The 11,709-nt window shown below is 44.5% G+C and overlaps 3 protein-coding genes across 3 annotated transcripts; 2 read left to right on the top strand and 1 right to left on the bottom strand.

The window, feature by feature from the left end:
- Positions 1 to 521: 521 nt before the first annotated feature.
- V2V93DRAFT_370116 (high-temperature-induced dauer-formation protein-domain-containing protein) lies at positions 522 to 3,680 on the top strand. Its single transcript, XM_066910188.1, has 3 exons — positions 522 to 751; positions 822 to 2,012; positions 2,076 to 3,680. Exons 1-3 carry the CDS (start codon positions 656 to 658, stop codon positions 3,456 to 3,458), a joined length of 2,670 nt encoding a protein of 889 aa, XP_066765836.1. The 5' UTR covers positions 522 to 655; the 3' UTR covers positions 3,459 to 3,680.
- A 694-nt stretch (positions 3,681 to 4,374) lies between these two features.
- Positions 4,375 to 8,910, top strand: V2V93DRAFT_370121 (GDPD-domain-containing protein). The gene is made up of 5 exons (XM_066910189.1): positions 4,375 to 4,635; positions 4,704 to 4,733; positions 4,795 to 4,904; positions 5,066 to 5,268; positions 5,337 to 8,910. Exons 1-5 carry the CDS (start codon positions 4,619 to 4,621, stop codon positions 8,475 to 8,477), a joined length of 3,501 nt encoding a protein of 1,166 aa, XP_066765837.1. The 5' UTR covers positions 4,375 to 4,618; the 3' UTR covers positions 8,478 to 8,910.
- On the bottom strand, positions 8,589 to 11,636 carry V2V93DRAFT_370125 (uncharacterized protein). Its single transcript, XM_066910190.1, has 4 exons — positions 11,293 to 11,636; positions 11,039 to 11,241; positions 9,824 to 10,985; positions 8,589 to 9,762 (listed from the first exon to the last, which is right to left on the bottom strand). Exons 1-4 carry the CDS (start codon positions 11,461 to 11,463, stop codon positions 8,656 to 8,658), a joined length of 2,643 nt encoding a protein of 880 aa, XP_066765838.1. The 5' UTR covers positions 11,464 to 11,636; the 3' UTR covers positions 8,589 to 8,655.
- Positions 11,637 to 11,709: the final 73 nt, after the last annotated feature.

Raw genomic sequence — 11,709 nt, forward strand, 5'->3', positions numbered from 1 at the left:
GAGGAAGTTAGAGGTAATATACTGGTTTACTCGGGCTTAAGAGAGGAAAATGTCAGCCTTGAGTTCAGTCACGTGATTGCAGACGACGGACTTCGGCAGTCAGACCCTCAAGTTCTTGCCAGGTCTAGTCTCGACTCTTTTGGCCGGGTATTTAAAAAGCTTACATGGAGTAGACTGCGAGCACAAAGAAAAGTGAGAATATAGATTGGCAGGCATATAGGCGGACTCGCTGCTGTGCAAGCTGATATAAGAGAAGAGCTGGCTTCTCAGTTCAGCTTTGAATTTCGACAGCAAACGTCGATATTCATGTTAATTAGCAAGATAGTCATATTAATTAGCAAAAATTATTTGCAAGTATTGACATTAAACAGACTATATCGTCGCCAGCAAGAGATTAAGTGTATTACCATTGCCAATCCTCTCAGCGCTCTCACGAATTGTCTCTGCAATCTAGGGCAAACAAATGACGTAACTTTAAACTCTACTCACCGCCTCGTCAGTTACGGATTTGGTCGCGGCCACAACTATCAGTTTACTTCACTGCAAATCTCACCCATCTCCGATAGTCCCAGATATCTCTGGTATTTCTTTATTTGTACTCTTGTTTTTTTGATATACTTGCTGCAGCAATCAAGCGCTGCGCCACGTTATCTATATGGGTTCCAGCAACTCGAAATTAGCGTTCAAGCAGTCGGTATTTAGACTATTCGAAGAGCAAAACATTCCCCCTTCTGATCCACTATGGGAGCAGGTATGTTTTGTGCTAGTTTTTCTTAGTGCATGTATAGACAGCTAGTAAGTGACTGACATTTGTCTATCAGTTTTGGAAAGCTCCCGAAAGTGCAGAGGACATATACGCGCTGTTTTCTGTGTCAGAAGTCCGGAGAACGCGCGACTCGGCACTCCATAACCTTGAGCAACTAATTATAAATGTCACCACGCGCCTTATATTTCTACTAGGTAACTCGCAAGTGCATTATGCGCCAGTGACAAATACTACCTCACCGACAACAAGTCCCTCAGCAACAGCGACTACAGGGCCAAATGTTGAGTCTAGTGAGGAGCGGCCGATTACAGCCGCACAAGCCACTCGCGAGACATTGAATTGTATGCGCATAATAACGAGAGTTTTACCGTTCATATACGAGAAACAAGAAATCGAAGAATGGCGGAATGAATTGTTTTGGGGGATGGGCGACCCGCTCCCTGAGATTGCGAGGAACCCTAACGCCGTTAAAAGAGAGGATGCCAATGATCAAGAAGAAACCGAAGAGCGTCCGTTGGGTGCCGCGTTGATTGACACATTGACGGATTTTTTGTTCTTACCTGGATTTACACTGCCGCTTGTCACTGGTAAAGACTCGACTATTGCCTATACGATATGGGAAACGGGAATAGGAAGCACAACTCCGGTTGGTACTACTCACCAACTTGAAGCCAATAAAATTGAAGCTTTACGCACAATCTTGACGATTCTGTCAGAGGCGATGTATCATTCTCCTGGACTTTTACCAACAAAGGGCGTGCGATTCACCTCATACATGGTATGCAATCCTGATAAGCGAGTGGTGCTGAGTGTAATTTGCTCGCTATTAAATACGACTATAAAGTACAACCCAGGGTGGAGAGTGCCTTACAATACTGCTGGATCTTTAGATCCTAGGCAGCTATTGGTTACCTATTGTTTGCAGTTGCTTCTAGTTTTAGTCACGTACACTGTTCCTGATGACGAAGATCTCATCGCGCTCGGACTTCAGATTGAGGAAGCAGTTGAAACATCAGCGATTAAAACGGCTCAGGATTTTTCCCGAAAATATCTGAAAAACTGGTATCGCTATTATCTAGGCAGACTGCATAGAATTCAAGATCTACAGTTCTTAGCAGATGGATTATCTCGTCTGCTTAATCAACCGATACAGTCAGTTGCATCGTATTTACCTGGAGGTCAAAGGCAAATTGAATGGGCGCCAGAGCTGGTTATGCTCTTTTGGAGTTTAGTTCGACAAAATAGCGTGCGTTTTTGATTTTACTGCTCTTTTTTTGGTTTTTTTTAATTGTTACTGACCCAGATTTAGCGATTCCGGAATTATATAATTTCATCCGATAGAATTCACGATTTTGTGGTGTTGCTATTGTACTATGCTCATACGTATCGTCTTGATGCATCAAGAACAGGACTAGTGCGACTTTGTATTTACGTGCTGCAAACAATTTCTGCCGATTCAGTGTTTAGCGTTCGTCTCAATAGACAATTTGACTCCCACAACGCATTACCATCGTCTATGCAGATTTCAGGATGGGAGCCGGCGGCTTCGTATGCGGATTATTTACTTATAACGACATATAGTCTGATGAGCAGTAGTAATGGTAAACTTGCTGCTTTATATCCTTCGCTGCTTGATACACAGATGAATCTTGCGCCGCATCTGTCGAATATTAGTCGATTGACCTGTAGTCGGTTGATGCAGCTATTCTCTACGCTTTCGGCACCGTCTTTTTTGGTGGCCAATAGTACAAACTATATGCTTGTGGATAAATTGTTGGAGGCGATGACGGATATGATTGTCAACAATAATCATCAATCTAATGCTAATTTGCTGTACACGATTTTTAGATCGCGCAAGAAGTTTGAGGCATTAAAGGAGTTGACGTTCGGGCGATGTCTGGAGGAAGTGAGGATGCATCGCAGGGTGGCGGCGACGACTACCGCAGGCGACGGCGATCATAAAGGAGATGTTGCGGTGTCGATTGGAGGCGATTCTACGACTGCTGCTGAGACGGTACGGGATCACAAAGGAAAGGGGAAGGACTCACCAGATGGTGCAGGATCGTCGGCTTCTACTTTCTCGAATGCGAACAGTGGACTGCAGCAGTCTGATACCGACTGGATTTTCACTCCTACTCAGCACTGGTTCGATAGCTGGCATTCCAAACTACATCTTGAAATCATTTGTCATTTATTAGACGTGCTCCCTGAATACATTCCGCGACTGAGCACGATCCACAAAGCACCGGGGTCGTCGAGTGCAGCGACTTCGCCAACGCGCGGAATAAGAGAGTATCCACCTGATTCAGATGTAATTAGTGCGTTACGGCATTTGGATGATGAATCCATATTGCCAGACTCTTATCAGCGATCGTTTCGCGAACCGATTGCATTTGAGTGGACTGTCGCAGCCAAAGGATGGTATTATTCTGTGCTCTGGGGAGCAATTTACGTGATGCATGAGTTCATCGCGTCAGAGGACGGATCTGGAGCCGGAGGGATTGTAGCTGCGGTGACGGGATCGACGGGAGCCTCGGCTGGGACAGCATGGTGCGGGGTGTGGAGGGGAACAAAGATTCAGCTGTTCAAGGTGCAAGAGAGCAAAGCTACGGGACCGAGTCTGCTAAGACCGCGCGGGGCAGTGGATGCAGTGGCTAAGTCTATGCTTGAGCGTTTGCATGTTGTGAAGTAAGGCGCAGGATTATTTTAATAATGTGTATAAAATAGATATGTTTTATTGTAATTTAATATGTAATAGCAGTATAGCAAGCGAACAGATCGGACTGTCGCGGATATCTAATGTCTTCAGAATATGGTTTAACTCTCTTTTGAATATTCTCAGATGCAACGCTCGTCTTGAAAGAAGATGCTGCATACCGTCAAATTTGGCTTTTGTTGCACAATTCATCGCTAGACAATTTTAAGACATGCACTACAGCGACGCCTTTCAGCAAAAGGCGAAGGGAATCTGCCCGTCCGATTTCTGTTCTCTTGCGTATTGATAGAGGATCAGTCATGGAAGTCATTGCGCAGTGCAAGACTCGCTCCAGACGTGAGGGTTTCGTCATCGGGGATCCAACGTACTGTAATGAACAAGTCAGAATGAGCTCAGCCCATATTAAAGAGTGATGAAGAGAGTAGACTTACGGCATAGCTGTGTATCGATTAATGAGATTAGATGGGGACCGTCGGAGATGCTAAACAATCACAAATCACACCACTCACAAATCACAGACAACCCTACATTCTCAAGCCAGTGCTCTAACCCTAAAAAGCTGGTATAAAGCTGAGGGTCTTTCCGCGCCTGTTCGTTTTCCTTTTTTTCTATGTGGACAGAAAGTCAGCATCGATTCTTATATGGCTCTTGCCTTTTACCAGAGCCATCAGGGTACTGCTTTCAAATGTCTTTGTTTTTAGTTTTTGGAAACCCTCTAGTTGCATCTTCATGAGATGCAAGTGCTGTGTATTTAGCGTGAAGAAAATAATACTACCTATAATCATTATATTGTTCAACGTAGAAAGTTTATGTAGTAGTTTTTCGTATATTTTGGATGGTTTATTGGTGATAGTGGTATCTGATTTGCAAGTATAATTGTAATTATCGTATCAGCAAATATATCTTCGTGTGATAAGGGGGGACCTCTCACGATCTATGATTATGGTCGGGCTTCAGCCTGAACGACGACAAACAGACACGCGGCTTTGGGATTGGCGGTGGGCGAATGAAGTTCCTCCCAAACAACTATCATCCACACTTCATGGCCTCTGCGCCTCTCTCTTTCTCCTCTTTCTCTTTCTTGGACTTTTCACGCTGGATCTTCTCTCCATGCCCAATACCGCTGATACTCAACCATGAAGTTTGGTAAAAAGTGTGTCTACCTCGGTCTCCGAAACCGGCCTGCTTAGCTACTGTTTACTGATTGTTTCTGTCATCTAGTCTGCCCCGCAACGAAGTTCCCGAGTGGAGGTATTTACTTCTTCTTTCCCCGCCTCTTGCCGAGAGTTACTAACATATATTTCCTGCTTAGTGCTTTCTACCTCAACTACAAGTCCCTCAAGAAGCATATCCGCAACGCGAAAGATCGTGCTGTAGCCCACGGTGATCCCGACGGGCCCGTCAACGAGGCATACCTGACTCGTATGTTCCGCCCCTATACTTTCAATTTTTTCTCTTCTATCGTTTCCATCGTGTTGTTCGTCTGCTCCACTCCCTTCCAGCCGCTAGCTGCTGCTTCTCCACAGACTCAACACATGGCTTTTTTCAGGGGTCGTCCCTTGCTGACTCACCTCATTTGCCAGCCTTCTTCTACTCGCTCGATCGCAATCTCGAAACAGTCGACTCTTTTTATAATAAGCGCCTGGCTGAATGTTCTCGGCGTATCAAGGTACTCAGTGACAGGTTCCCTCCCTTCACCATCAAGCCGTCCGAGTACGACCGCGATGATTTAGAAGATCTTGTCGGTGCTCTTCTCGAATTGCGCAGTCAACTTCGCATGCTGCAAGTCAGTCTTTACCCGTCTCATGATCTTCTTCCAGTTGCTTTCACTAATCTGATATTTTAATACTCTAGTGGTATGCTGAAGTAAATAAGCGCGGCTTTGTGAAAATCCTAAAAAAACTTGACAAACGTGCCGGCGTCAACGAACAGGATCGATACCTTGATTCAAAAGTCTTGATTTTACCCTTTGCTTCTGGAATCGCTGCAAACGACTATATGGAAACAATTAATCATTGGCTTTCCGACCTTGCCCCTGAGGAAATTGACAAGGAATCTCCACGATCATCGTCTCCTACCGCATTTCATCGCGACTTTAACGGCCACGCACAAAATACCGTTTCTCCTATTTCGGAAAACCTCAAGAATGCGGTCGTCTCAGATGACTTGAATTTTTTGAAGAATGTGCTTTTTGAATCTGGTATTAGCGATGAACAACTTCAAAAGATAATGCTTACAGGTTTGCAAAAAGCGGTATCTTCCAAGGCTACATCTTGCATTGAATACCTTTTGCAACGTGTTGAAAGTTTATCTGACCCTTCCGATTTCCGTGGCCGAAATATTATCCATAGGCATGTCGTGGCTCTTGGTCGTCAGCGTAATTCTGTTCCCAACGGTATTCCAGAGCGTTCGCGCGATTTTTACATTACACCTGCCGAGAGCCCGGTATCCACTGCTCAGTTAACCCAAGTTTATGGCAGCGATGGTATCAATTCTACCGACGAAATCTCAATGCTTCGATTTATTTTAGATCACCTTAGTCTTGAGCAACGCGCAGCATTGGCGGCTCGCGATGGATACAAGCGGAGCCCCTTACATTACGCCTCACAGTATGGTACTCGTCATATCGCCGCCGTGATTGTTGGGTATTTGAAAAAATGGAATCTATGGGATGCCCCGACTGGTTTAGATGCTCCAGAGTGGATTGACGCCGAAGGTCTTTCGCCGTTCCATCTTGCGGTGATTGGAAAACATCCAAAGACTCTCAAGGTTTTGCTTGATGCCGCCAGTCCCATACCACCTCGCAACTCCTCCAATTTACTCACAATCGCAGCTAAGGCAGATTACCCCGAAATACTAGATTTACTACTTGACGCCGGCCTTGATGTTGACTATGCCGATGAGCAACTTGGTGAAGCACCACTCTACAGCGCTGCTAAATTCGGGCATATAAATAGCGCTACAGTTTTGCTGAAGCACAAAGCAAACACAGAGATTGCCGAAACCACGTACGGCTGGACCCCGCTGTTTGTTGCTGTAGTCTACGGTTATGCCGATGTAGTCGACTTGCTGATTGCCAGCGGCAGTGATGCGTCAAAGACTGACGGATCGGGTTGGACGGCAATGGAGCATGCTTGTTTGCGCGGTCATTTGGACATTGTCAAGAAATTGCCGGCCACCCAGCCTCCTCCTTCTCCATTTCCAACACCTAACGATATTTCGAGTGCTGCCTCTGCTTCAGTCGATAGTTTGCTTTCTCTAAGTTCGTCATCTGTCTCGTCCAAAACTTCTTCGTCACCGTCTAATTTAGGCAGTAGCTTTATGCCGCCTCCATCACGAGAGCCAATCAAGAGTTTTGGTCACAAATATTTAAAGAGTAACACCACCATGATTCTTGTTACTCTTGGATCAACTGATACTCGTACAAATGTTACACCTGTGAAACTTGATCGAGTCCCCATGTCGCGTGTACATTCTACGCAACTGGACACTGCTCTTTCGTTAGTGATCTCTGCTCAGAATGCAATTGGCGAGCCGACTGTTATTGATCTACCTATCCAGGACAATCCGTCCACTGAACCGATTGTCTTTCAGACGACAGATCCAAGCAATACACGATTGTTTTTTGATATCGTTCCGACTTACGCGGGAAACAGAAATCAGATTCTTGGACGGGCAGTAGCGATGCTTTCTAGTATCAAGACTTCTGTCGGACAATCTGTGCGCAGTCTGCATGAGACTATCACGGTTCCTATCGTACAAAACACGACGTTGGATATTCTTGGCACTGTCAGTTTTGAATTCTTGGTAGTCAAGCCCTTTGAGCATCCGAATATGAGCATAGCAAAATCTTCAACATATTGGAAATCGCTGACGACTACACGTGTTATTGGGCATCGTGGTCTGGGCAAGAACTCGACATCACACAAAAGTTTACAGCTGGGTGAGAATACTTTGCAGTCTTTTATTGCGGCAGCAAATTTAGGAGCTAGTTATGTTGAATTCGACGTGCAGTTAACGCGCGATCATGTTCCAGTTATTTATCATGACTTTTTAGTCGCAGAGACGGGAATTGATGTACCGATGCATGCGCTTACGCTTGAACAATTTCTAGCAGTATCAGAGCGTCGGACTCCGAGAGTTCGAAGCAGAAATCCATCACCTAGACGAGCAGATAGTCGTAGTTCTAATCACTCAAACATTTTTACAAATACAGTTGACGATCGGCTTTCGTTACTTGGAATGAGTCAGGATTTTGCTTCATCTTCGACATCTACTTTGGCGGCTGGTCGGCGACCTAGGTCATTATCTTTGGAGATGGATGACACTGATAGCGAATATTTTGAGCGACTCAAATTTACGCGGGATTTCAAAAAAAAGGGGTTTAAAGGCAACTCCCGCGGAATTAGTATTCAGGCGCCGTTTACTACTCTTGAAGAAGTATTTAAAACACTACCCAAGCATGTCGGATTTAATATAGAGTGCAAATATCCCATGCTGGATGAGAGCCAAGCTGAGAATATGGATGATTTGGCAATCGAGTTGAACGAATGGGTTGATACCGTTCTCAAGATTGTCTACGACCACGCCAAAGGTCGCGATATCATTTTTTCGAGCTTCCATCCGGATGTGTGTGTTATGCTCTCGCTTAAGCAGCCGTCTATTCCCGTTCTCTTCCTGACTGAAGCCGGAACAGAGAAAATGGCTGATATCCGCGCATCAAGTCTACAAGAAGCTATTAGATTTGCTTCGCGATGGAATTTGCTCGGTATAGTGTCGGCATGTCAACCACTTATCACTAGTCCGCGACTGATCAGAGTCGTAAAAGAGTCGGGATTGGTCTGTTTTAGTTACGGTACTATGAATAATTCACCGGAATATTGTAAATTGCAAATGAATTATGGAGTTGATGCTGTTATTGTTGATTCGGTATTGGCTGTACGGAAAAGTCTTACAAATGGGAAAGCGAGTCCAGCGACGCCTGAGATGGCATGAAGACGTGGACTAGAGTAAGGATGTTATTTTTTTTCTTGAATTAAGCTATGGAGTCTGTTGGTTAGAAAGGAAGGACCTGCTTCAATGGGTATGGTTATGTGTATATTTTACATTCAGGATTCTTTACTTAATCTATCTAAACCAGTGAATGGTTTGAATCACTCCATTATATGAAAATTTATGTCTGATTGAGTAGAGCCTCAGGATCAGTGCAAGAAAAAATGAAATGCAAATCCGCTGCAAGTTTTTGGCCCAATCTCCGCATCCTTGGTCCACTCGACGCCCTGTCAACATCTAAAAATGCATCATGCCCTGCAGTCTGCACCGATTCCATCATCTTACTCAAAGTACCGTGCCGCTGTACAATCCCACCTGCAAGAGGATCAGTCACGTACTTTACTTGTCGTATTGTACGTCGAAATGTATCTTCCACCGATTTTCCGGCCTGGATTTGCCCGGCCTCCATACATATTGTTTCATGAATATTTGTTCTTGCGCGTTTATACGGAATCGTACCGATGTCTTGCGTCAGAATCGAGATCCAAGTAGCAGAATCAACAGGCGATGCGGAATGACATACTAGACAATTATAGTGAACCTGTAACGCGATTAATGCATCCTCCACTCGTTCGTCGTCAACCGCGGCATTATATTTTGCAAAAATTCTGGAATAAAAATCGCTTTCCTTCCTTTTTCTTGCGCGACTTTTAGTTGTCCCGGTTTGTCCTTCGGCTTCTAGCAACGCATTCTGCGCCAACTTCTCGAATTCCCGCCTATTTTCCTTTAGAATCTTTTGTAGAAACGATGAGAGTCCCTCAATCATGTAAATTAATTTCATTTCCGGAAAAAGACATTGCACCATCTCTATTTTCTCGGCCAATTCATCTTCTAGTACCATATTTACAAATTCGACACCAGTAAGAACAATCAGGATAAATTTTTCTTTTCGAATTTCTTCAGAAATTGGAACAAATTGATCCAAGGAAGCGTTATACTCAGCTTTGACTTTTCGTCGCCATTTAATCATATTTCCTGCCGGACTCTGCCAGTTTGTGGACACCTCTGTACCCAGCTCTTTCAGTACTCGCACTAATTGCTCGCCGGCGTCGGTTAGCGAAAACTCAGTGTCGATATCAACAATCATTTCGGCGCATGTTGTTCGTTTATCGCGTTTGAGCACGTTGACAGCAGCAAATTCTTTCTCTAATGCTTTCTGGCGCGCTACTTGCTCCTTTTCTTTAGCTTTCTGCTCTCGGCGGACTTCGGTTTCGCGCTTCTTTGCGGCCTGCATAATTAATGTTAGATATATAACTTCTAGCAACCGATGCAAAGCAAGGGAAACATACCGCTGTTTCACTTAACGCACGTGTGGCCTTTGGTTTTTTTGCAGGAGCCGAAAATTGATTCTCTGTATTATCTTTTCCTCGTTTTTTGGTATTATGTGAGGCTAAAATTTTTTCCACATCAAAATTCTCAAGACGGTCAAAGAGTGCCTTGTATCGATCTCCACATCTGGAATTTATAACATTGGGCTCCACAGGATCGCTGCTGTTATTTTGACTTTGACTTCGTCGTGCAACAGGAGAAGACGAGGACGTGACGATAGCGTCTATGGTCATCGCTTGCGCATACCGTGTCGCAAAATTAGATGTAGGCATATATAGAAATTTTTCTGTAGCAGAAGACGTAGCGGTCGTTGATCGCGTTCTCAAGTTGGAAGTGCTAGGCACTCCACGTAAACTAGGAGAATTTTCTTGTTTCCGTGAAGCGTTAGACTGTATAGGTCGTTCATTTTCTGAACAGCGCCAAAGTGTATCGCTAGGAGAGGTTAAAAGGATATCATCTGACGAAGCCGCTCGCCATGCAGTATTAGGTCGGTTTGTTGACAAAGTGTTCGAGAAAATAGGAGAGCGAGATGGAGGGGATGAAGCAACCTGAGAAGACGAAGAAATGTGCGACGGCAAAAAAAGCGGTGGAGGTGCTGGAGCTGAGGATGATATAAGCGGAGATGATAAAGGGATGTTGGGACAAAAATTAGATGTAGGCAGAGTTGTAAGTGGCTTGCTTTTGTTGGTTGTACTGCCTGTGCTAGTATAATTCGAGCTGACCTTGGTAAATGCGTCTTTGAAAGATTTGACCTTCTCTAATACATCTTGCATTTCGGGAAGACTATTATCCAGCTTTGACTCCTGATCAAGTTCCTCAGAGAGCTGGTTCGATTTTGATGGTGCCGAAACTGAACGCGTTGCTTTAGTGCCATTATTTGTGTTTGATATGCCAGATATCGAGGTTATAACAATATCATCATCGTCGTCAACTAGATCGTAAACTACGTTGGCCTGAGTTTTGATTCGTGTTGCGGTGTAAGAAGCGCCTTTCAGTGGTAGAGGGTAGTCGGCTGGCAATGTGTCGGGCTCAGAATCTGTCTTTTGAGAAAAAATCGTGGAATAGATATCATCGGGCAAGTCAATAGAGTCATCTGAGTTACTTTGTCGCTGATACCTGCCTCTGCAAAAACAAACGATTAGATCTTTTCAGTAAAAATAACCAAGTGAGCATACGGTTTGCTTATACGGAAAGGAGACGATCTTTGAAGCTGCGAAGAAGAAGTCATAATTCTCACCGGAGACTCGTCAATTTCAATAACATTACATCTAGCCAGACTAGGCAGAGAAGGCGATAGTTTTGACGGCTGCGACGAGCTATTGATGGATGAAGACAGCGCAAGTGCTTGCGAAGCTGGATCGACCGTTCTGTCTGCACGCTATAAACAGATCAATAATTATACAGAAGTTGGTCACAAACAAAAGCATACTGTGCCGACATGATACCACTCAATTGACTTTCCTCCCGAACGCGTATACTGGTCGTCACGCCTAGCCAATTTTGAATTATCATCATCACGACGCAGACGCCGAGTAGCGACCGCTGTACTAGGTTCAGCTTGAGAAGCTGATGCGGTTGTCTCTTCTGACGAGAGAAACATATTGCTTGCATGAAACCAAGTCAAAGCACTGATCCGAGACAGATATATATCATTGCTGCTAAACTTGCGCCGAAATACAATGTCAGAGAACTGTCGTGAGCTGGCGTCGAGCACACAAAGGTTTCGTCCGCAGTGGAGATGCGACAAAAGTGGCTGATAATTGATTTAAACCTTAAATTTGTAAACATGTGGCTGAAGCTAATGTGCGGCTCATAATGTAGGGTTATATAGTATAGGGCTAAAAGC

Source organism: Kockiozyma suomiensis (genome assembly GCF_038497685.1).
Source record: "Kockiozyma suomiensis strain NRRL Y-17356 unplaced genomic scaffold V2V93scaffold_7, whole genome shotgun sequence".
NCBI classification, from domain to species: domain Eukaryota; kingdom Fungi; phylum Ascomycota; class Lipomycetes; order Lipomycetales; family Lipomycetaceae; genus Kockiozyma; species Kockiozyma suomiensis.

Bases quoted from the DNA above. Each gene is read 5' to 3' on its own strand.
- V2V93DRAFT_370116 (XM_066910188.1), top strand. From the start codon at position 656: ATGGGTTCCAGCAACTCGAAATTAGCGTTCAAGCAGTCGGTATTTAGA. The intron at 752-821 runs GTATGTTTTGTG...TTTGTCTATCAG, and splicing joins CTGATCCACTATGGGAGCAG to TTTTGGAAAGCTCCCGAAAG. The intron at 2,013-2,075 runs GTGCGTTTTTGA...ACCCAGATTTAG, and splicing joins GTTTAGTTCGACAAAATAGC to CGATTCCGGAATTATATAAT.
- V2V93DRAFT_370121 (XM_066910189.1), top strand. The intron at 4,905-5,065 runs GTATGTTCCGCC...CTCATTTGCCAG, and splicing joins CAACGAGGCATACCTGACTC to CCTTCTTCTACTCGCTCGAT. The intron at 5,269-5,336 runs GTCAGTCTTTAC...TTAATACTCTAG, and splicing joins GTCAACTTCGCATGCTGCAA to TGGTATGCTGAAGTAAATAA.
- V2V93DRAFT_370125 (XM_066910190.1), bottom strand. From the start codon at position 11,463: ATGTTTCTCTCGTCAGAAGAGACAACCGCATCAGCTTCTCAAGCTGAA. The intron at 11,242-11,292 runs GTATGCTTTTGT...ATCTGTTTATAG, and splicing joins AGTGGTATCATGTCGGCACA to CGTGCAGACAGAACGGTCGA. The intron at 9,763-9,823 runs GTATGTTTCCCT...TTAATTATGCAG, and splicing joins GTGCGTTAAGTGAAACAGCG to GCCGCAAAGAAGCGCGAAAC.